Here is a 25,860-nt window from a genome sequence, read left to right on the forward strand (position 1 = left end):
TTCCTATAATATACTGTATGTGAGGAACGTGAAGGAAAGAGTGAGCCTCAAACCTCAAGATGAACACACAAATGACTTGATTTAAATGACACAATTGTCATTTTTATATTACACAATATGGTTGATCATTTATAGGAGTTAAACATTTTCAATATTTTAATTCTTTCCAAATTCAACGTATAGCTACTAAAATATATTTCCTACAGTTATTTTTAAGACCACAGAGCTCCTGGAAGATCTCTCACTCCATCTCTTTCTCTCTATAAACTGACAGATCTCCTCCCTTCAGGGAAACTTCAAGTTGGGAGTAGGCGGACTGACTTTCTCCGGCACAAACACAAGTATAGAAATATTTCTCATCCCCAAATAAAATAACATTTTTATTTTTTTATTACTATCCTTGCCTTCCTTTCCTCAATGGACACCGGTGCTGTAATACATAAGAGAAAAATGACAGAGGGGCAGAGAAAGTGCTGACACGCAGCGGACAGGGTTTTAATTGATCACGTCCAGGAAGAGAGGGAAGGGAAGGAAGGTTAACGGAGGAGAGAGGTCATGCTCGGTAATTCTCTGAATTTATGAGAAAGGACCAGGGGGATAGCCGCTCGACAAAGCATAACTCAAGTCACACAATACACTAGTGCTTCCCAACCCTGGTCCTCGAGTAACCCCCCCCCCCCAACAGTACAAATGTTTATTGTAACCCAGGGCAAACACACCTGATTCAACTTGTCAACTAATCATCAAGCCCTCAATGAGTTGAATGAGCTGTGTTTGTCAAGGGCAACAACGAAACTGTGTACTGTTGGGGGTACTCGAGGACCAGGGTTGGGAAACACTGCAATATACCACAATGCAAAATATGTGGTATATTACAGTGCGGGTCACCTAAGCGTTATTTTGGGGTCGCCTAATGCCACACAGGGTAAACTTAAAACGACTAAAACCAGATTTAAAGTATGTAAAGAACATAAGGGACGTATATATTTTTTATAATATAAACTTTGAGAACTAATAAATCACCCAAATAAAAGCTAGACAGTCAGGGAGAATTGAACATTTCAAAACCAATTAATTTAGCAGTATTCATTTTGTTATTGTTTGAGCAAAAGAACAGCATTATCCATGTCAAAAATACATTTTGTTGCAGGAAATTAAACTGAGCAAAAATATAAACGCAACATGCAACAAAATGTCAATGATTTTACTGAGTTACAGTTAATTTAAGGACATCAGTCAATTAAATAAATACATTAGGTCCCGAATCTATGGATTTCACATGACTGGGCAACGGCGCAGCCATGGGTGGGGGAGGGCATAGGCCCACCCAATTAGAATTAGTTTTTCCCCACAAAAGGGCTTTAATACAGACAGAAATACTCCTCAGTTCATTCAGCTGTCCAGGTGGCTGGTCTCAGATGATCCCACAGGTGAAGAAGCTGGATGTGGAGGTCCTGGGCGGGCATGGTTACACGTGGTCTGCGGTTGTGAGGCCGTTCTGCTAAAATCTCAAAAACGATGTTGGAAGTGGCTTATGATAGAGAAATTCAAATTAAATTCTCTGGCAACAGCTCTGGTGAATATATCCTGCTGTCAACATGCCAATTGCACGCTCCCTCAAAACTTGAAGAATCTGTGGCATGGTGTGTGACAAAACTGCACATTTTAGAGTGGCCTTTTATTTCCCCAGCACAAGGTGCACCTGTTCAATCAGCTTCTTGATATTCCACACCTGTCAGGTGGATGGATTATCTTTGGGAAAAGAGAAATGCTCACAAACAGGGATGTAAAAACAGTTGCGTATGGAACATTTCCGGGGTCTTTTATTTCAGCTCATGAAACATGGGACTAACACGTTACAGTTTTATTTTTGTTCGGTATATACAGTTGTGGCCGAAAGTTTTGAGAATGACACAAATATTAATTTCCACAAACTTTGCTACTTCAGTGTCTAGATATTTTTGTCAGATGTTACTATGGAATACTGAAGTATAATCATAAGCATTTAATAAGTGTCAAAGGCTTTTATTGACAATTACATGAAGTTGATGCAAAGAGTCAATATTTGCAGTGTTTTACCCTTCTTTTTCAAGACCTCTGCAATCCGCCCTGGCATGCTGTCAATTAACTTCTGGGCCACCTCCTGACTGATGGCAGCCCATTCTTGCATAATCAATGCTTGGAGTTTGTCAGAATTTGTGGGTTTTTGTTTGTCCACCTGCCTCTTGGGGATTGACCACAAGTTCTCAATGGGATTAAGGTCTGGGGAGTTTCCTGGCCATGGACCCAAAATATTGATGTTTTGTACCGAGCCACTTAGTTATCACTTTTGCCTTATGGCAAGAGGTGCTCCAAGCTGGAAAAGGCATTGTTCGTCACCAAACTGTTCCTGGATGGTTGGGAGAAGTTGCTCTCGGAGGATGTGTTGGTACCATTCATTATTCATGGCTGAGTTCTTAGGCAAAATTGTGAGTGAGCCCACTCCCTTGGCTGAGAGGCAACCCCACACATGAATGGTCTCAGGATGCTTTACTGTTGGCATGACACAGGACTGATGGTAGCGCTCACCTTGTCTTCCCCGGACAAGCTTTTTTCCGGGATGCCCCAAACAATCGGAAAGGGGATTAATCAGAGAAAATTACTTGACACCAGGCCCTCCTCCAAAAGTCTTTGCCTCACTGTGCGTGCAGATGCACTCACACCTGCCTGCTGCCATTCCTGAGCAAGCTCTGTACTGGTGGTGCCCCGATCCCGCAGCTGAAACAACTTTAGGAGACGGTCCTGGCGCTTGCTGGACTTTCTTGGGCGCCCTGAAGCCTTCTTCACAACAATTGAACCGCTGTCCTTAAAGTTCTTGATGATCCGATAAATGGTTGATTTAGGTGCAATCTTACTGGCAGCAATATCCTTGCCGGTGAAGCCCTTTTTTGCAGTTCACTATTATTCTACAATGTAGAAAATTAGTTAAGACATCAAAACTATGACATAACACATATAGAATCATGTAGTAACCAACAAAGCGTTAAACAAATCAAAATATATTTTATATTAGAGATTCTTCAAATAGCCAACCGTTGCCTTGACAGCGTTGCACACTCTTGGCATTATCTCAAACAGCTTCATGAGGTAGTCACCTGGAATGCATTTCAATTAACAGGCGTGCCTTGTTAAAAGTTAATTTGTGGAACTTCTTACCTTAATGAGTTTGAGGCAATCAGTTGTGTAGTGACAAGGGGGGTATACGGAAGATGGTCTTATAGTAATAGGGCTAAATCCATATTATGGCAAGAACAGCTCAAATAAGCAAAAATAAACGACAGTCCATCATTAATTTAAGACATGAAGGTCAGTCAATACGGAAAATTTCAAGAACTTTGAAAGTCTCTTCAAGTGCAGTCGCAAAAACCATCAAGCACTATGATGAAAATCGCTCTCATAAGGACTGCCACAGGAAAGGAAGACCCAGAGTTACCTCTGCTGCAGAGAATAAGTGCATTAGAGTTACCAGCCTCAGAAATTGCAGCCCAAATAAATGCTTCAGAGTTCAAGTAACAGACACATCAACATAAACTGATCAGAGTAGACTGTGAATCAGGCCTTCATGGTCGATTGCTGCAAAGAAACCACTACTGAAGGACACCAATAATAAGAAGAGACTTGCTTGGGCCAAGAAACAGGAGTAATGGACATTAGACCGGACTAAATCTGTCCTTTGGTGGTGACTCCAAATGTGAGATTTTTTGTTACTACCGCCTTGCCTTTGTGAGACGCAGTGTGGGTGAACGGATGATCTCTGCATGTGTGGTTCCCACCGTAATGCATGGAGGTGGTGGTGTTATGTTGTTGGGGTGCTTTGCTGGTGACATGTCTGTGATTTATTTCGAATTCAAGGCACACTTAACCAGCATGGCTACCACAACATTCTGCAGCGATAAGCCATCCCATCTAGTTTGGGCTTAGTGGGACTATCATTTGTTCTTCAACAGGACAATGACCTAACACACCTCCCGGCTGTGTAAGGGTATATTACCAAGAAGGAGAATGAGGGAGTGCTGCATCAGATGACCTGGCCTCCACAATCCCCCGACCTCAACCAAATTGAGATGGTTTGGGGATGAGTCAGACTGCAGGAGAGGAAAGGAAAAGCAGCCAACAAGTGCTCAGCATATGTGGGAACACCTTCAAGATTGTTGGAAATGCATTCCAGCTGGTTGAGAGAATGCCAAGAGTGTGCAAAGCAAAGGGTGGCTATTTGAAGAATCTCAAATCTAAAATATATTTTGATTTGTTTAACACTTTTTTGGTTACTACATGATTCCATGTGTTACTTCATAGTTTTGATGTCGTCAGTATTATTCTACAATGTAGAACATAGTGAAAATAAAGAAAAACCCTGAATGAGAAGGTGTCCTGAAACTTTTGACCGGTAGTGTGTGTGTGTGTACATCTCCCTCTCTCTCAGGGTGTGTGGTCAGTGTTTGAGCTTCAGTGTGTCAGACAGATGGGGGGCTATACTTATAGCAGCTGTTCTTGTACTGTAGGCCTGTCTGACTGGGTAATTCTCTCTTTTCGATCCTCTCACTTTCCCTCTTTCAGAGGCTCTTGGGTTGGCAATGTGCAGTGTTGGCACTCTCAGCTCTCAAATTTACTGGGTTCACTCGGATGGAAAAAGAAGAGAGTAGATAAGGGGAGTGTGTGTGTCCCGTGCTGTTGTTTGTGTGTGTAGAGGAATGCATATGTGCATGCTTCGAATCAACCAGTTCTCGCTCATTCTCTCTCTCTCAGTTAATGAGCAAGTGCGTAGCCAATGCACTCTCCACACCAAGAGACATTTCTCCAGGCGGCCAATTGAAGAGTACCCGGCTGGAAACATTACCCCTCAGACTGTTTGAGTATGTGTGAATGGGCACTGCAATTTTTCATTAAAATCTACATTACTGCAGAGCAAAGGCAGAATGAAAACCTACAGCTCGATTTGAGACAACCACATGCCTGCGGCAGACATACACCTGTTAATACTGAACACACAACAAACACACCATTTACATAGCACAAAAACATCCATTACACACACCGAATAAATACACAAGGCTTGTAGGTCCACATCCTTATTTTTATTTTATTTTTAAATACAGCCTCTCAGAACCCCCCCACCCCTACAGTTTGCTCTGTTGTTTCCCTCGGACCATATTCCCGATGTGCGGATGATCAATACCTTTTAATTACCATTCGGCCGGGAGCGCTGGTCGATAGAGCTGATGTGAAGCAGAGTGAGAGAGACAGAAAGAAAAGAGAGAGAAGAGAAGAGTGAGAGGCAGAGACCTGCTCCGGACTGTGATTGATGCCCGTACTCGCCTGGTCCCACCTGGGGACTGCCTTGATTAAAGATACGTCCCAAATGGTACCCTACATCCTATTTGGGCCCATATGGCTCTGGTCAAAAGCAGTGCACCAGAGAACAGAGTGCCATTCAGGACGTAGACTAAGCCTGCCAAGCCACATTCACTCACCATGCTGACTGTCATTCAGCTGTCCCAAACCTCTGCGGTCACAAGATTAAGTGGTCAGCTGGTTGTGGGCGTTTAGTGGGCCAATGAGGGTATTCTAGTCTGGCCGTAAATCAAGGTTGGACAGTTTGAGGTGGACCGAAACATGGGTCAGCTGACTTTTATACTGGGTCTTTATTGATTAAGTCCGGAACATCATTCTTTGAGTAGAAATGGACTTGGAGATATAGAGAGAGTCACCTGGAACAGCTAGGTTGGTCAGGGTTCAAAGTGCACGTGGGTTGAATTGAATTGTAGCTCAGACTTCCATGATCAATGGGGGAAAAAAAGAGAATTAATTAACATTAATTCATGAACAATGTTGAACTCAGACTAAAGACAAAAGTACCTTTATCACTAGTGCGATTAACTGACATTTTCATTATTAAATAAGTAATTGATGTCTGTTCAATTATTTCAAATCAAATGTATTTATATAGCCCTTCGTACATCAGCTGATATCTCAAAGTGCTGTACAGAAACCCAGCCTAAAACCACAAACAGCAAGCAATGCAGGTGTAGAAGCACGGGAGAGATTAGAGAGATTAGATGATAATATACACAACTGAAATATGTAATCAAAGTAACGTGAATAAATGGTCATAAGTAAGGGGAAGACACTACCATCATGGGACTTTTATTAATTGTTTTATTCTGTGTTACAGCATTCAACCCACATGATGCATAATGATATATATATATATTTTTACAATTGTTTATACCAACCTCAAAAGGCACTAATCGCTCAGCACTATTAATCACTGCTAACCTAAAAATGTACTATCAGGTAAATGGTAGCTATGTAATTCCCTATATAGTGCGCTACTTTTAACGAGGGCCCATTTAGGCTCTGGTCAAAAGTAGTGCAAAATGGCTGTTTAGACACGCAACCCAATTCTGATCTTTTGCCTAATTATTGTCAAAAGATCAGAATTGGCCAGTCTGTGTAAACACAGCCCTTGTAGGGAATAGTTTGCCATTTGGGACTCAGCCGGGGACTTTATTGGGGCCCATTACCACTGGGGTGCCAGGTTTGACATACAGCTGCAGCCTCTCGAAGATTAGAGCAGTCAGAAGTGCAGCTCTAATCAATTGGCCCCTGAGCCCTATATAAATTTACCTGGACAAACCGAATTCCTCTACCATAATGAGAAATCTAAATAAGCCATTTGTTAAGGCTAAGGGGGAGCGAGCGATTAAGGATCACATGAGCAATTCTGGATAATTTGTGTAACTGTTTTTTTTTTTTTTTAGTAACTAACTCCATTTCATCTGTGCTTGTGCTAGGCCTAACAAGCTGCCTTAAGTCATAGTGCCATCACAGAAACATGGTAATGTATGACTGACTGACAGCACAATGACGGTATAATAAAGACCTTTGCAGGGAGTGCCCATCGAAACTTTAATGTTTTGTCAGTGTTCCCTAATACAGTTTTTTTAGGGCACTATTCTGACAGGTTTTATAAATCTGACTTTTTGAAAGAGCGATCAAATCAAATCGTCCCGGGCATTTCTAACACACCAGCCCATTTTTTCTCTTTTGAGGCCCCCACACCGACCCCCAAAACTAGCCAAATAATTACAATTTTGCCCAAAACAAACAAATAAAATAAATATATAAGGCCCACTGGGCTAAAGATGGACCAGCCCATCTGGCATTTTCCAGAATTGCCCTTTGGCCAGTCCATCCCTGCCCAGGAGGGTAATGAAGACTTCACAGAAGCAGAACCAAGACATCAGTGATATCCCTGTGGAGAATAACGGTCCATGCATTGATAAGAACCACCTGAGTACTTTATCAAAATGACAGGAGGAGGTAATGAGTTGTTCCAACAACAAATTGAGCTAATTACCAACTTCACATTCAGCATGCAAGGGTGTGTGACCACAAACAATTATAGTCTTTGCCCTAGGGGTGAAAAGAAAAGTACAGTAAAAACATAGAACACCATTTTTCTTCAATATATAATTTTATTTAAAATAACGTTACAATGTTTCTCTACATGACATTTCCAAACCTGTAATATTTTTTCCATTTTTATATTGGTAATTAAACCTCCATATATTTTATATTTTTAAAAAACTTTCCATTTTGTGTTTCAGTATCAGTTGTTTATTCGTGTTTTTAGTTTTGATAAGTAAATCCAACACTGCTTAACTTCCAAAACTTGACTCAATGTATATTTTAGTTAGGTCTTGCTTCCCCAAATACCCTACAGTAGTACTAGGACACCACACTATGGTTTCCCACAGCTTTAATAATTTGCTGAAATAAATTAAAGTTTTCAATTTTGAGAGAAGAGAGGAAGAGAGAGAGAGAATTTTTATCCTAAGGACATTTTTTAGGAATCATTTACAAGTTATGCTGAAGACAAAATATAAACATGTCTAGGTTTTTAATGTTACCTACTGTACTTGCCATGGAACAAAAGCCCTGCTCATCTGAAACGTAAAATAACAGAAATCCATGTTTTACCTACACAAAGAAGGCTAACAGTCAGAAAACAGCACTTACGTTAGTTAGTCGTTTAGAATGCCTAGCTCAAGTGTTAAGAAGCAGGTGCCATCCTTTAATGCCGGGGTGCATTCAACAGGGCAAAACATTTTGGAACGTTCAGATATAAAAACAGTATGTAGAACAAACACCCCTTTCGACATGTAGAATAAGGAGTTTGGCTACTGAACGTGGCCCCATTTTTTTCAATCTTATGGTAATGTAGTGGTGGCCGAATCTACAACAACAGTGTCAAGCTGCTATCAGAGGACACTGACCTTTTAAATAATACCGCAAACAAAAAGGTAGGGGTGAAAGACCTTTTGAAATACATTCGATCGGGGAGACATGATCACTCTCTTACAACTGACATTATAGAGATGCAGCAAAGTACGCACAGGTGACTAGCGTTATTATAGCTCGGAACAAATGAGTCACAAAGACAACATCTTAGCATCCCCGGCATCTCACTGGCTCCTACTCCCTGTAACCATGACGATGGACCACTGACAACCCACTCCACATACAAGTGTGTGCACCTGTGTATGCGAATTGGTATGCATGCGCCCCTGTATTTCCAGGGTATAAGAGCCAACAGACAGCACCTGCTACAGCCTAGGGACATAGACCGAAGTCTGTCAAAGGCTTTTTTTTCTCTCACAAGAACAGATACCATCGCGACGACATCAAACATTAAAGAACATTAACATGAATACGTTATCAGGGTGGGTGAGTCAGTTTTGTTATGCTGTCTGGGGCGAGACTGGGCATGCTCACACAGCGTAGTGCTGCTAAGGCAACCACATCTAGTCTGATGGCAGACCAACCTGGAGTGGAAGAACGGAACACTGGCACGCAGAACGGATGCGCGCGCGCACACACACACACACACACACACACACCTGCTCATCGTCTCTCTCCCCCCTCTCAAAATCACACACACGTTCTGGTAGAGCATCTGCTATCTTTGTCATCCATCTCTAAGTTGGCTATTACCCTGGCTGTCAAAACAAATAGGCAGCACCTCAATTGCACATCTTTAGCATTTCTTTCAGGATGCAGCTGTGGTGTTTATAACAGAAATGCTAGTGTATCGGTTGTCATTGGTTATTCTCCTTTTGGAAGGCAAACAGTGCAGAACCATTCAATTAAGAATGGTCAAATGTTACACCTGTCAAACTTCAGTAATATCCTTTATTTCAACATAGTTTCTGCTACAGAGAGGGAGGAGCGAGAGGGGCTGAGGCATGGAAGAGGTGTGAGCTAACCTTACACAGCTTGAAAAGGCTGCAAGGAGGGGAAATGCCTCCCATCCATCTATCTGCACAGCTGTCACCCTGCACAACCCGCTCTGTGGTGCGTCCCAAGTGGCACTGTATTGCCTATGTAGTGCACTACTTATGACCGGAGCCATCAAAAGAGGTGCACTACATCAGGTCTGGTCTTTATTTGCTGCCTCAAAACCTAAACCCCCACATATCACATCCTAATCAAGCCTACAGCCTTAACAATACTGAGAGTAACACTGGGGTGTCTTCATTACAGAGACCATTTCCAAACCAAAACAGAGATATATATCTATGTACTAATCTTTCTCTCTATCCACCAAATTCAGGTAGGTCCCACTCAGTTTCATTCCGTGTAAGACAGGTTTTGCAACAGAATTGGCGTAACGAATACGCCCCATGCTCACACCCCCTTAATACTGTGACCGTTTGGTTAGACAAGGTGCAATGAGGGGCAGAGAGACAACATGCATCATAACTGTGGCCATGGTCCCACTTATATGCAGACACACACACGTACACTGGTGCACACACACACGGGTAATGGTCAAACTGTAGAGCAGTACTTAGTGGTTGATTTACAGAGCCCAGCGGAGCAATCTCTGTCACGTCTGTTCAATACTGTCTCAGTAGTACATAGTACTCTACCGCTCTCTGCTGTCTGCAATATGCACTGCACCCAACACACTACTTCCATCCCGGTCTGTTTGTTCATCAATACTCAGAGTGGGGGAAATATTAGCTGGTTTCTAGTTTCTCTGAACGTTTAGTTCACAAGGTCAAACCCCGACGTCCTTCAATAGATGGCAACACTACTTTGATGAAAAACACAATTTTACCTCCGAACTTGGAATTTCTGCTGAATCACCACAAACATTTTAAGGTGATAAAATGTTCAATCTTTTGGTGAACTGCCAACAGACATCATTCTAGACTAGTGTGTTAGCTAGGTTAGAAAATGTGAAAAATAGAGCAAGAATGAGAAGCCAAGAAGGAAGCTTTCCACACGGTTAGAATACGGAATTAGTTGAGCTCTTATATTAATATATCACTTTAGCAGATTTTTCTAAAACATAGCTGTATTGTTTTAATGAACAAAACACAATAACCCCTTGCATCTCCAGTCAGTTACTTTTGTTTCCTATGCTTTTGAAAAGCATAAGCTGGTGCCCAAAAAGTTAGAAGATGTGCTGACTAACGGCGAGTAAACTATAGGCTATAAAAATAGAGTTGCACACACATATTGGATAAGCTGCCAGTAATTTGTTAGGTTAACCACACAACTAATTACTGGGAGTTTTAATTGTGCAACAATTGTTTTTATAGCCTACAGCTTTTGACAGATAACCTTTTGTTTCTTACCCCCCTTATCCAGAAAACCCAATCCATCTAATAATGTCCAGCATCAGGGAAAACCATTGCCAGTGACAATGGTGTCCCGCCCACCCTCCATTTAGTTTCCCAGCATGTCAGCTTGTAGTTCAGTAGACCAGAGGCACATTGAAAGCATTGGCCAAGACCAAACGTGTGGCAGAGCTGGCCGTCACAATCACGTCGCAGATGTCGGCTGGCTTCCTCGCTGGCGTTTCATCGGTTGATCGCATCAAGGAGTTCCCTTCGCCCAATGGTGCCGCAGACTGGTGTGAACCATGACCAATCGAACTGTACTGTTCTGTTTCTTCAACCAGTGGGGTGGCAGAACTCAGCTAGTGTCCCGCCCCATGTCGGAGGGGTGATGCATGGAGGAAAAAGTATATGCTATTCTATGAACATCTAGTAATGACATTAATGTTTTTTTTCCTTCATTGCTCGTCGTCTATCTGAGAATTCCTGGGTTTGTGTGATTTTAAAATCAGTTTCCAGTTGTCATTTGGGGAGTGGATCATCTAAGTTCTTAGTTTTTTTGTTTCTTTTGCAGATGTCAACCTCGGTTGTGGCTGTGATGGCGTGAGTGGACCGATTCTGGTTCTGGGAGTATTTAGGATGTGGCGATCTCGCCCCCTAGATGGCGCCATCCCTTCTGTGTCTCCAGAGCAGGGAGATATTCTAGAATAGAGAGAAGGTTCAAGACACCAAACTCAACCACCCTCCCTTCCTGACAGTGAAGCTGCAGATGTAACAAACAGAGCAGACATAGTGTCCAGTGTCCACGCTACAATTCTGCTTTTGCTGGTGACTTGCTGCCCTTTACCTTTCCTGTTCATTTGCTATTCACATTCCTTTGCTGTTCACTTGTCTTTACTGGTCACTTTGCATTTGCCATTCATATTACTTTCATTTGCCTTTGCTGTATGACAGTCTCCCACAGGGTAAATAGCTGTCAGTTTGGGTTTATTCATCTTTGTGCCTGGGAAGGAAGTGACCTGTATATGTGCTCCTGTACACCTCGCCTCAGGAGATGATCAACTTTGCTCTGTTCTTCACTCATTCTTACCTACTGGGAATATTGGACGGGACGGGGGGGACGGGACGGGGGGTGCTTTAAGCTTTCATTTCACTGAGTATAGTGGACTGTTAAAACTCGTGAAATAAGTAGCCTCTTATCAGCAGCATTGTGACCGGTTCATGTGGTTTATGTTGGACAACAAGGCTTTCCAGAGCACACTTACCGTTGTTACTGCAGTTCTGGTTGTCTTTGTCAGAGGCCTCCTCTTCAACCTAACATGTGGAGAGGGAAAGGAGAAAGAGTTATTTTTTTAGAAAATAACCATTGGCGTAGAGAGAGGGAAATGGACATTTAGAGCACCTAATGTTGTAAAATCCATAGTCTAAAACTCTTACAATGGTGAGGGCGGTAGGTAGCCTAGCAGTTAGAGCGTTGGGCCAGTAACTATGGTTGCTGGTTTGAATACCTGAGTCGACAAGGTTAAAAATCTGTCAACGCCGCCTTGCACTTAACCCTAATTTGCTCCAGGGGCACCATACTACTATGGCTGACCCTGTAAAACAACGCATTTCAATTCACCTATCTGGTGTAAAAACATAAAACATGTATTTTTTTATTTAAACAACATTGTAAGACAATGGAATTGTACTGCCATTGTAATCTTTGGGTGGGTCGCTTAAGTCGAAACAGTAAAAAAAATAACAATTAAAAATATATAAAGTATGTAGAAAAGATAATGGACCAATATATTTTTTTCATACTACAATCTTTAAGAACTAATAATCACCAACAAAAAAGCTAGGCAGTCAGGGAGAAAAATAATAATACTTTATAAAAAAATGAATTGAGCAGTATTAACTTTGTTGTTATGTTTGATCAAAAGAACACTGCATTAGCCATGGCAAAATGCATAGAATTGCAGGAAACTCGCTTTAAAACTAGGGATGTTAATGGTTGACCGGTCATGCTCATCAGTCTATAGGTACATTTGCATAATTTAGTGGAATTAAATTGCTTATCGCCAGCGTGAGAGCACCTCAAAAAGCTGGTAGTGAAACATGCTTTTATAATTTATATTTTTTATTTAATTAGGCAAGTCAGTTAAGAACAAATTCGTATTTACAATGACAGCCTAGGAACAGTGGGTTTACTGCCTTGTTCAGGGGCAGAACGACAGATTTTTACCTTGTCAGCTCGGGGATTTGATCCAGCAACCTTTCATTTACTGGCCCAACGCTCTAACCACTAGGCTACCTGCTGCCCGATCCGATAAAGTTTCAGTTGGTCACATACTTTTACTGTTTGGATAAAATGTAACCATTTGTTGACCGGTTAATAGGGGCTCTTGTCAAATGTTGTGCACTATGAAGAGAATAAGGTGCCATTTGGGATACAGACAATTAGTTGTGTATTGGAGGAGAAGGAAGGGTGTGACTCCTACCCGTTTCCTCCACTTGAGCTCACAGAAGACCCTCTCGAAGCACTCGTGCATGTAGTTGAACTAGGGAGAGACGACAAACACACTTTGTTAGAATGAACTCTTCTACATGCACTTAACAAAAATATAAAAACGCAAGTTACACCATGCCCAAACCTGTGCGTCCACGTGCGCCAATTGATTTTGTTCCCCCACACCAAACGCGATCTCGACACACAGGTTGAAATATCAAAACAAACTCTGAACCATTTATAATCATTTGTGGACAGGTCGAAAAGCATTAAAAATGCACAAGGTCATCTACTCCGACAATTAATCCACACATAAAATGGTCAACTGAATCGTTTCTAGTCATCTCTCCTCCCAGGCTTTTTCTTCTTTGGACTTTATATGACGATTGGCAACTAACTTCCATAATAAAGGTGTATTACCACGACCAACCAACCTCAGTTCATCTTTCAATCACCTACGTGGGTTTAACCAATGAGGAGATGGCAAGTGGGTAATATGCTTGTATAAACCAATGAGGAGATGGGAGAGGCAGGACTTGCACTATGTTCAGCGTCACAAATAGAACTGACTTTAGGGCTATTTTAGTGCTTGGCAATGCAGACGCTCATTGGCGCGCACGAGCAGTGTAGGTGCAATGATTGAATAACATGTATGGGTACATTTATTTTTTAATGCTCGCGCACCTTGACGCAAGCGGTGTGGTCTGCATGTTACAGTTCATAGAAGGAAATCAGTCAATTTAAATAAATAAATTAGGCCCTTATCTATGGATTTCACATTACTGGGAATACAGATACTTATCTGTTGGTCACAGATATCTTAAAAACAATGTTGGGGCGTGGATCAGAAAACCAGTCAGTGTCTGGCGCGACATCTCCTTTGCATAGAGGTGATCAGGCTGTTGATTGGAATGTTGTCCCACCCCTCTTCAATGGCTGTGCAAAGTTGCTGGATATTGGCAGGAACTGGAAAATGCTGTCGTACAGGTCGATCCAGAGCATCCCAAACATGCTCAACGGGTGACATGTCTGGCGTGTATTAAGGCCAAGGAAGACCTGGGACATTGAGCTTCCAGGAATTTCGGACAGATCCTTGCAACATGGGGAGGTGCTTTATGCTGAAACATGAGGTGATGGCGGCGGAAGAATGGCACGACAATGGGCCTCAGGATCTCATCACGGTATCTCTGCATTAAAATTGCCATCGATAAAATACAATTCAGTTTTTTGTCCATAGCTTATGCCTGCCCATACCATAACCCCACCATCGTGCACTCTGTTCACAACGTTGACATCACACTTCTCCAGCGTGCCAGTGGCCATCGAATGTGAGTATTTGCCCACTAAAGTCGGTTATGACGTCGAACTGCAGTCATGTCAAGACCCTGGTGAGGACGACGAGCACGCAGATGAGCTTCCCTGAGATGGTTTCTGACAGTTTGTGCAGAAATACTTTGTTTGTTTGTTCAAACCCACAGTTTCATCAGCTGTCTGGGTGGCTGGTCTCAGACGATCCAGCAGGTAAAGAAGCCGGATGTGGAAATCCTGGGCTGGCGTGGTTACACGTGGTCTGCGGTTGTGACGTACTGACAAATTCTCTAAAACATTGAAGGCGGCTTATGGTAGAGAAGTGAACATTTAATTATCTCGCAACAGCTCTGGTGAACATTCCTTCAGTAAGCATGCCATATGCATTCTCGCTCAAAACTTGAGACAAATGTGGCATTGTGTTGTGTGACAAAACTGCACATTTTAGAGTGGCCTTTTATTGTCCCCAGCACAAGGTGCACCCGTGTAATGATCATGCTGTTTAATCAGCTTCTTGATATGCCACTCCTGTCAGGTGGATGGATTATCTTGGCAAAGGAGAAATGCTCATTGATGGCTGAATATATTAAAGCAGTGATTTATGGGAGATGTCCTAGTGTATTTTGTCTGTGTATTGTAAACTCACGTATGGTGTGAAGATCTTGACCCAGCGAGGTTTCTTCTCTCCCCTGGCGTACTCAAAGCAGAACGCCATGCCCTCCTCGTCAGTGTCCCAGCGCTGCATCTCCACCCACTCAAACGCTATCACCTGGTTCTGATGGGGCGGGAGAGAGAAATACAATTTGATTTGATTTGAGAATGGTAAGTACATACACAGAGTATGAGCCAGAGTATACACAGACATACACTAATGTTTTTCCGTTTGTTCTGTATGGTGAGAGAAGCACGGCACACACAATAAAAGTCAGTGTACACACACACACACACACACACACACTCCAATCTCACTCACTCACCTCAAGCGTGCCGTCCTCTGTGCAGGCGTGCAGTTTGAAGTGGTGCATGCTGATGGCCGTGATGACGTGGCCCTTCCTCCGGGAGTCACAGGCGCAGTGGGGGAACATGACCTCGTTGTAGCCCTCACAGGAGCGCAGCAGACTCAGGTACTGACAGACAAGATAGACTGCCATCAACCACACAGGTAGGCACCAAACAGGCACGTACACATTCAATATACACATTCAATTATTTATTTATCCCTTATTTTACCAGGTAAATTGACTGAGAATAGCCCTCTGTGCCAGACATCTACTACTAAGGAGATGTGAAGTCAATTTTATTTATTTATTTTTTATTTCACCTTTATTTAACCAGGTAGGCAAGTTGAGAACAAGTTCTTATTTACAATTGCGACCTGGCCAAAATAAAGCAAAGCAGTTCGACAGATACAACAACACAGAGTTACACATGGAGTAAAACAAACATACAGTCAATAATACAGTATAAACAAGTCTATATACGATGTGAGCAAATGAGGTGGGAAGGGAGGTAAAGGCAAAAAAAGGCCATGGTGGCAAAGTAAATACAATATAGCAAGTAAAACACTGGAATGGTAGATTTGCAATGGAAGAATGTGCAAAGTAGAAATAAAAATAATGGGGTGCAAAGGAGCAAAATAAATAAATAAATTAAATACAGTAGGGAAAGAGGTAGTTGTTTGGGCTAAATTATATGTACAGGTGCAGTAATCTGTGAGCTGATCTGACAGTTGGTGCTTAAAGCTAGTGAGGGAGATAAGCGTTTCCAGTTTCAGAGATTTTTGTAGTTCGTTCCAGTCATTGGCAGCAGAGAACTGGAAGGAGAGGCGGCCAAAGAAAGAATTGGTTTTGGGGGTGACTAGAGAGATATACCTGCTGGAGCGTGTGCTACAGGTGGGAGATGCTATGGTGACCAGCGAGCTGAGATAAGGGGGGACTTTACCTAGCAGGGTCTTGTAGATCAATGATCAATGATCAGTGAGCCTGAGCCCTTCAGCTTAAGAGCATCTCGGGTGTCCGACACAGACTGGGCTGCTTGCATGTTACACTAGCGCAACATTAAAACACACTGTTTTAAGAATGCAAGTTTGAGTATTGTCAACTTCAATGAGTTTGTGTTACAACTTCTGCTACAAAGTGAGAATTTCTTTGTCTTTAATTGTTCAAACAATTCATGAGATTCAAACATTTAATCTTTTAAATTTAGAATTACATCACATCTGTTGATGTTTTAATATTAGAAATGTGTCTACGCAATGTGGAGATTACGGTCTTTAAAAGATACTGCACAGAAACATCTTACTTTTTCTTAAACTTGTAATATGTCGAATAACACAGTTATGCATTTTTTTTTATTTTTAAACATAGAATTACTCAGCCTCCGACTGCAAGGCACTACAGAGGGTAGTGAGTACGGCCCAGTACATCACTGGAGCCAAGCTTCCTGCCATCCAGGACCTTTAAACCAGGCGGTGTCAGAGGAAGGCCCTAAAAATTGTCAGACTCCAGCCACACTCGTCAGACTGTTCTCTCTGCTACCGCACGGCAAGCGGTACCGGAGCTCCAAGTCTAGGTCCAAAAGGCTTCTTAACAGCTTCCACCCCAAGCCATAAGACTCCTGAACATCTAATCAAATGACTACCCAGGCTACTTACACCCCCCCCAAACCTCTCTTTTACACTGCTGCTGCTCTCTGTTAATTATCTATGCATAGTCACTTCAACTCTACCTACATGTACATATTACCTCAATTAACCTGTGCCTCCGCACATTGACTCTGTACCGGTACCCCCTGTATAAAGCCTCGCTACTGTTATTTTACTGCTGCTCTTAAATTATTTGTTATTTCTAAACTTATCTATTATTTACTTAACATTTGTTTTTCTTAAAACTGCATTTTTGGTTAAGGGCTTGTAAGTAAGAATTTCACTGTAAGGTCGGCGCATGTGACAAATACATTTGATCTGCCTATAAAAAAAAAAATAACACCATCACAAAAATAGTAATGCGGTGCGACCAGTGTTTTTAGTGTTAAAAAACAATTCAATTATGTTATTGTTTAAACAATGCAGAGTCAGGTGAGTCTATAAGAGAAAAAAATGCATTTCTGTAAAATGTTAAATTGTTTTCATTTTTTTAACAGAGGTTGTAGAACAGGGCTGCCCAACCCTCTTCCTGGAGATCTACCGTCCTGTGGGTTTTCAGTCCAACCTTAATTTAACACATCGGATTCTACTAATTAGCTGCTCAACAAGACCTTAACCAGCTGAACCAGATATGCTATATTAGCGTTGGACTGAAAACCTACAGGACAGTAGATCTCCAGAAATAGGGTTGGGCAGCCCTTTTGTAGACAGTCATTCAAAATGAGGGGTCATCCAGCGGCAAGGTAGCCTAGTGGTTAGAGCGTTGGACTAGTAACCGAAAGGTTGCAAGTTCAAATCCCAGAGCTGACAAGGTACAAATCTCTCATTCTGCCCCTGAATTAACCCACTGTTCCTAGGCCGTCATTGAAAGTAAGAATTTGTTCTTAACTGACTTGCCTGGTAAAATAAAAAATAAGTGGATTTTTTAAAATTATACTGTTGTCACATATTACTTAATGTTAAATACTTCTTTACATGAAATAATCGTCAGATTTTATGGTCGCACAGAATTACTTTTTTAGAAGTTCATTTTAACAATCACATAAAAAAAAAACACGTTTCTAACATCAAGTTTTTACGACAAAACCTGAAAGTGCATAGGGAACATTAAGGTTTTCAAATTAAATAGTTTTCCCTTTTCAAATTTTTTCACTTTTGAAAACCTTATACATCAGGTATTCCCAAATTCGGCACTGCGCAATGCCGTCAGGGGTACGCCAAATAAAAATGTAATTCACATTTTATATTTTTTGTAATCTTCACATTTTCAAACATTTATATTTCCCAACGGTGCTATACATTTGGGTGAAGTTTTTCCTCTCGCGACTGAGTAGCCTCATTTCACTGCTAAAAATAAAATGAAACCATCTAGTGTTCAGCAAAATAACAACAATGTCAAATACAGTTAGCCAAATGTAGCTGCTGCTCATTCCGTTTGCTCGAAAATGGATAAATGGTTAAAAAAAAGTAAGGCCCGTGTCCATAGAGACACATAACAGCTCTACTGGTAGTACTGCTACTACCAGCAGTACTACACCTGCACCTGTTGAAGACAAGTTGTTCTGCTTCCACGAGCACATCCAATGCTAGCATCAGTAATTCTAAATGTTGTTAGCCCAGCTAGCATGGACACTGACAGTTGTGAATCTGTTGCAGCCGAAGAGCTACTGCCACCTTACCCAGGAAAGCACCGACCATCGAAGAGGCACAAATAGGATGAGAACTACATTGATTTGGGGTTCACTTACAGTGGGGCAAAAAAGTATTTAGTCAGCCACCAATTGTGCAAGTTCTCCCACTTAAAAAGATGAGGCCTGTCATTTTCATCATAGGTACACTTCAACTATGACACACAAAATGAAAAAACCCCCCCCCAGAAAATCACATTGTAGGATTTTTAATGAATTTATTTGCAAATTATGGTGGAAAATAAGTATTTGGTCACCTACAAAACAAGCAAGATTTCTGGCTCTCACAGACCTGTAACTTCTTTAAGAGGCTCCTCTGTCCTCCACTCGTTACCTGTATTAATGGCACCTGTTTGAACTTGTTATCAGTATAAAAAGACACCTGTCCACAACCTCAAACAGTCACACTCCAGAAGGAGGACACCAGAAACAAAATTGTAGACCTGCACCAGGCTGGGAAGACTGAAATCTGCAATAGGTAAGCAGCTTGGTTTGAAGAAATCAACTGTGGGAGCAATTATTAGGAAATGGAAGACATACAATACCACTGATAATCTCCCTCGATCTGGGGCTCCACGCAAGATCTCACCCCGTGGGGTCAAAATGATCACAAGAACGGTGAGCAAAAATCCCAGAACCACACGGGGGGACCTAGTGAATGACCTGCAGAGAGCTGGGACCAAAGTAACAAAGCCTACCATCAGTAACACACTACGCCACCAGGGACTCAAACCCTGCAGTGTCCCCCTGCTTAAGCCAGTACATGTCCAGGCCTGTCTGAAGTTTGCTACAGAGCATTTGGATGATCCAGAAGAAGATTGGCAGAATGTCATATGGTCAGATGAAACCAAAATAGAGCTTTTTGGTAAAAACTCAACTCGTCGTGTTTGGAGGACAAAGAATGCTGAGTTGCATCCAAAGAATACCATACCTACTGTGAAGCATGGGGGTGGAAACATCATGCTTTGGGGCTGTTTTTCTGCAAAGGGACCAGGACGACTGATCCGTGTAAAGGAAAGAATGAAATGGGGCCATGTATCGTGAGATTTTGAGTGAAAACCTCCATCAGCAAGGGCATTGAAGATGAAACGTGGCTGGGTCTTTCAGCATGACAATGATCCCAAACACACCGCCCGGGCAACGAAGGAGTAGCTTCGTAAGAAGCATTTCAAGGTCCTGGTGTGGCCTAGCCAGTCTCCAGATCTCAACCCCATAGAAAATCTTTGGAGGGAGTTGAAAGTCCGTATTGCCCAGCAACAGCCCCAAAACATCACTGCTCTAGAGGAGATCTGCATGGAGGAATAGGCCAAAATACCAGCAACAGTGTGTGAAAACCTTGTGAAGACTTACAGAAAACATTTGATCTCTGTCATTGCCAAGAAAGGGTATATAACAAAGTATTGGAGATAAACTTTTGTTATTGACCAAATACCTATTTTCGACCATAATTTGAAAATAAATAAATTAAAAATCCTACAATGTGATTTTCTGGATTTTTTTTCTCATTTTGTCTGTCATAGTTGAAGTGTCCCTATGATGAAAATTACAGGCCTCTGTCATCTTTTTAAGTTGGAGAACTTGCACAATTGGTGGCTGACTAAATACTTTTTTGCCCCACTGTATATTGGGAGTAGTGCCTTTCCTCAGCCATAGTGTGTTATATGTGCAAAAGCACTCTCACAACTCAATGAAACCACCCTTGCACAGACATTTAGAAACAAAACATGGCAATTTGAAAAATAAGCCACGGGAGTTTTTTTTAGCGAGAATTAAGACTTTCAAGTAGTAAGACATGTATAAAAGCAACAGATACCATTAACAAGAAGGGGTTAGAAGTGCCTTATATGGTGAGCTACCGAGTGGCTAGGACAGGCAAGCCCCATACTATTGCTGAGGGCTTACTTCTTCCTGGTGCCACAGATATGGCTGGGACAATGCTGGGGGAAAAGGACAAAAACAACTATACAGACAATGCCTTAAACAACACTGTTGCACGACGCATCAGTGATATGGCAGGAGATGTTTTGAAAAAAATACTGCTTCACGTATAAGCCAGTGAATTCTATGCGTTACAGCTGGATGAGTCAATAGACGTGGTGGGCCTGGCACAGCTCCTGGTATATGTCTGTTACGTTTATGGGGGGTCAATTAAGGAACACATCCTTTTCTGCAAACCAGAAGAGGATATTTTTTAAGTACTGGATAGCATTGTGACATAAAATGGACTTTGGAGGTCAAGATGTGTTGGTATTGGTACTGATGGCGTAAAAGCCATGACAGGGAGACATAGTGGAGTGGCAACGTGCATGTAAGCAGTTGCTCCCGATGCCACTTGGGTACACTGCAACATCCACCGAGAGGCTCTTGCTGCCAAGGGAATGCCTGACAGCTTGAAAGATGTTTTGGACACTATAGTGAAAATGGTTAACTTTGTTAAAGCAAAGCCCCTGAACTCTCATGTATTTTCTGCACTATGCAATGATATGGGCAGTGACCATGTAACGCTTTTACAACATACAGAAGTGCGCTGGTTATCAAGGGGCAAAGTATTGACACATTTTTTTGAATTGAGAGATTAGCTTAAAGTTCTCTTTACTGACCATCACTTTCACATGTCTGACCGCTTGCATGAGGACGAGTTTCTCACACGACTGGCCTATCTGGGTGATGTTTTTTCTTGCCTGAATGATCTGAATCTAGGATTACAGGGACTCTCTGCAACTATATTCAATGTGTGGGACAAAATTGAGGCTATGATTAAGAAGTTGGAGCTCTTCTCTGTCTGAATTAACAAGGACAACACACAGATCTTTCCATCATTGTATGATTTTTGTGTGCAAATGAACTCAAGCTTATGGACAATGTCAAATGTGATATAGCGAAGCACCGGAGTGAGTTGGGTGCGCAATTACGCAAATACTTTCCCGAAACCGATGACACAAACAACTGGATTCGTTATCCCTTTCATGTCCTGCTTCCAGTCCACTTACCGATATCTAAACAAGAGAGCCCCATCGAATTTGCAACAAGAGGTTCTGTGAAAATTGAATTCAAAAGCCACTGCCAGATTTCTGGATTGTGCTGCGCTCAGAATATCCTGCCTTGGCAAATCGTGCTGTTAAGACACTGATGCCCTTTGCAACCACGTACCTATGTGAGAGTGGATTCTCAGCCCTCACTAGCATGAAAACTAAATACAGGCACAGACTGTGTGGGGAAAATGATTTAAGACAGACTCTCTCCAATACAACACAACATTGCAGAGTTATGTGCATCCTTTCAAGCACACTCTTCTCATTAACATGTGGTGAGTTATTCACAATTTTTGATGAACAAATAAATTTTTATATGTAAGATGTCTAAATAAAGAGCAAAATTATTGATTATTAATTATTATTTGTGCCCTGGTCCTATAAGAGGTCTTTGACACTTCCCACGAGTTGGGTTGGGACAAAAACTCACATTTAATAAACATAAGAATGAGTGTATCGTATAGTGTGTGGCAGGCTTACAATGATTACATTGACCCACAAATTATCATGCTGTACGTTAAGGTACATATATTATTATAACTCATTATGTGTATGTCATTTTTAGCAGACGCTTTAATCGAAAGCAGACGCTTTAATCGACTTAGTCATGCATGCATACATTTTACGTACGTGTGGTACCAGGAATCAAATCCACTATCCTGGCGTTGCAAGTGCCATGCTCTACCGACTGAGCTACAGAAGACCACTTGCAATGGGAAGAGACTAGAAAAAAGGACTAACCATGGCCATCTTGCGCTGCTCTGCCAGTTTCGTCAGCTGGTAAGAATTGTCTTCTGTTTTGATGAATCCCTTCTTCACGTCATCCAATGCCTTAGCAGAGAGAGAGAGAGAGAGCGAGAAAGGGGCTTTGTTAGAGACCACACTTCATCTAATCTAGCACTGATCTCAGAGCAGTGGCACTGGGAAGCAGTAGTGGCGGTAATATCATTAACACTGACCACGGATCAGTATTATACAGTAGCCTAACACTGACTCAGGACCAGTAATACAGCAAATGAGGATAGATTTAGGTATGAATGCCGTTCACCAGCCACGTGGAGGGTAGTAAACTTGAAGGGCTCTACAGTGCGAGTATTACATTCACATAACAAATAAAGTCAAAAGTCAAGTATGAGCACTTGTGCGAGTTGAGATTTTCTAGCAAGAAAATGCTGCAGTAGATGTTTAAAAAGTAATTCTGCTGTTTTGTTTCATACTGTAGCTGCTAAACGCACAAAGAAATGCAAATCCTATATTCCACCTCCAGCAGCAACACTACCTGGCTGGGTAACTGTGCACAGTGAAGTGCTGATCGATTCCTTTTTGGAGGCGCTACACACAGGAATACAAGTTGGTCTAACTTACTGGAAAGTTTACAAAGCGAGATTATCTTGGCTATTTACAAGCTTGGTTGTATTTCAATGTTAGTTTGAGTCTGTTGCTTCAGCTTAGTCAGATCCCAAATCTCAGACACACACACTTTGACAACTTCGTTGGCCCCGTTACCACGGGAACCTCCTGCCCTTAAAGGGGCAGCTGAATATTTTATCTCAACTGACAGTTTGGTTAAAAGTATTTTGGCTGGGAAAAAAAATCTGAGTGGCTGGTAGATTTTTTTACCTCCATCTACCTGCAACAGTTTTAAAAAAAACATACATACATTTTAGGCCCTGAATACAGTAACCCAGATAATAATAATAATATACAGTACCAGTCGAAAGTTTGGACACACCTATTCATTCAAGGGTTTCTTTATTTTTACTATTTTCTACATTGTATAATAGAATAATAGTGAAGACATCAAAACTATAGAATAACATATGGAATCATGTAGTAACCCAAAAAAAAGTGTTAACCTTTTGTGACTAGGGGGCAGCATTTTCATTTTTGAAGAAAAAAAAAAGTTCCCGTAGTAAACAGGATATTTTGTCAGGACAAGATGCTAGAATATGCATATAATTGACAGCTTAGGATAGAAAACACTAAAGTTTCCAAAACTGTAAAAATATTGTCTGTGAGTATAACAGAACTGATGTTGCAGGCGAAAGCCTGAGAAAAATTCAATCTGGAAGTGCCTCATGTTTTGAAAGCGCTGCGTTCCAATGCATCCCTATTGAGCAGTGACTGGGCTATCAACCAGATTACTCTTCCTCCGTATTCCCGAAGGTGTCTACAGCATTGTGACGTAGTTTTACGCATTTATGTTGAAGAATACCCATAGGCGGCTACATTGCGCAAGTGGTCACCTGATGGCTCCCAGGGTGACTCTCGCGTAAAATACAGAGGTAGCCATTACTCCAATCGGTCCTACTGAAAAACGAATTGTCTCGATGGATATATTATCGAATAGATATTTGAAAAACACCTTGAGGATTGATTATAAACAACGTTTGCCATGTTTCTGTCAATATTATGGAGCTAATTTGGATATTTTTAACCGTTTTCGTGACTGCAATTTCCGGGCGATTTCTCAGCCAAACGTGAAGAACAAACGGAGCTATTTCGCATACAAAAATAATATTTTTGGAAAAAAGGAACATTTGCTATCTAACTGGGAGTCTCGTGAGTGAAAACATCCGAAGCTCATCAAAGGTAAACGATTTAATTTGATTGCTTTTCTGATTTCCGTGACCAAGTTACCTGCTGCTCGCTGGAAAAAATGCTATGCTAGGCTATCGATAAACCTACACAAATGCTTGTCTAGCTTTGGCTGTAAAGCATATTTTGAAAATCTGAGATGACAGGGTGATTAACAAAAGGCTAAGCTGTGTCTCAATATAATTTATTATAATAATATAATATAATAATAATAATAATAATAATAATATAATAATTTTAATTTGTGATCTTCACGAATAGGAATATTTTCTAGGAATATTTATGTCCGTTGCGTTAAGCTAATTAGTGTCAGATGATGACAACGGTCCCGTTCACGGGATGGGGTGTCACTAGAGGTTAAACAAATCAAAATATATTTCAGATGTTAAATTATTCAAAGTAGCCACCCTTTGCCTTGATGACAGCTTTGCACACTCTTGGCATTCTCTTAACCAGCTTCACCTGGAATGCTTTTCAGTCTTGAAGGCGTTCCCACATATGCTGAGCACTTGTTGGCTGCTTTTTCTTCACTCTGCGATACAACTGATCCCAAACCATCTCAAATTGTGGAGGCCAGGTCATCCGATGCAGCACTCCATCGCTCTCCTTCTCTGTGAAATAGCCCATACACAGGCTGGAGGTGTGTTGAGTCATTGTCCTGTTGAAAAACAAATGATAGTCCCACTAAGCCCAAACCAGATGGGATGGCGTATTGCTGCAGAATGCTGTGGTAGACATGCTGGTCAAGAGTGCCTTGAAATGCGAAGAACATCCGTTCACGTACTCTGCGTTTCACAAAGACACGGCGGTTGGAACCAAAAATTCCACCGGTCTAATGTCCATTGCTCGTGTTTCTTGACCCAAGCAAGTCTCTTCTTCTAATTGGTGTCCATTAACAGTGTTTTTTTTGCAGCAATTCGACCATGAAGGCCTGATTCACACAGCCTCCCCTTATCAGTTTATGTTTAGATGTCTGTTACTTGAACTCTATGAAGCATTTATTTGGTAACTCTAATGAACTTACCCTCTGCAGCAGAGGTAACTCTGGATCTTCGTTTCCTGTGGCGGTCCTCATGAGAGCCAGTTTCATCATAGCACTTGATGGTTTTTGCGGCTGCACTTGAAGAAACTTTCAAAGTTCTTGATATTTTCCGCATTGACTAACCTTCATGTCTTAAAGTAATGGACTGTGATTTCTCTTTGCTTATTTGAGCTGTTCTTGCCAAAATATGGACTTTGTCTTTTACCAAATAGGGCCATCTTCTGTATACCAACCCTACCATGTCACAACACAACTGATTGGCTCAAACGCATTGAGGAAAGAAATTCCACTAATTAACTTTTAACAAGACACACCTGTTAATTGAAATGCATTCCAGGTGACTACCTCATGAAGTTGGTTGAGAGAATGCCAAATGTGTGCAAATCT

At 41.6% G+C, this 25,860-nt stretch overlaps 1 protein-coding gene across 2 annotated transcripts in view; it reads right to left on the reverse strand.

The window, feature by feature from the left end:
- Positions 1–7,497: 7,497 nt before the first annotated feature.
- The window catches only part of snx27a (sorting nexin 27a), a 43,500-nt gene continuing 25,137 nt past the window's right edge, over positions 7,498–25,860 (reverse strand). For both annotated transcript variants that reach the window (XM_036970607.2, XM_090228260.1), the window contains 6 exons: positions 22,575–22,664; positions 15,447–15,596; positions 15,116–15,244; positions 13,154–13,213; positions 11,936–11,984; positions 7,498–11,372 (listed from right to left, as the gene is read on the reverse strand). In XM_036970607.2, the coding sequence (XP_036826502.1) occupies positions 11,305–11,372; positions 11,936–11,984; positions 13,154–13,213; positions 15,116–15,244; positions 15,447–15,596; positions 22,575–22,664 (546 nt within the window). In that variant the 3' untranslated portion in view covers positions 7,498–11,304. The remainder of the gene's footprint in view (positions 11,373–11,935; positions 11,985–13,153; positions 13,214–15,115; positions 15,245–15,446; positions 15,597–22,574; positions 22,665–25,860) is intronic.

This window comes from Oncorhynchus mykiss, chromosome 30 (assembly GCF_057628025.1).
Source record: "Oncorhynchus mykiss isolate SJ-2025 chromosome 30, ASM5762802v1, whole genome shotgun sequence".
Taxonomy (NCBI): domain Eukaryota; kingdom Metazoa; phylum Chordata; class Actinopteri; order Salmoniformes; family Salmonidae; genus Oncorhynchus; species Oncorhynchus mykiss.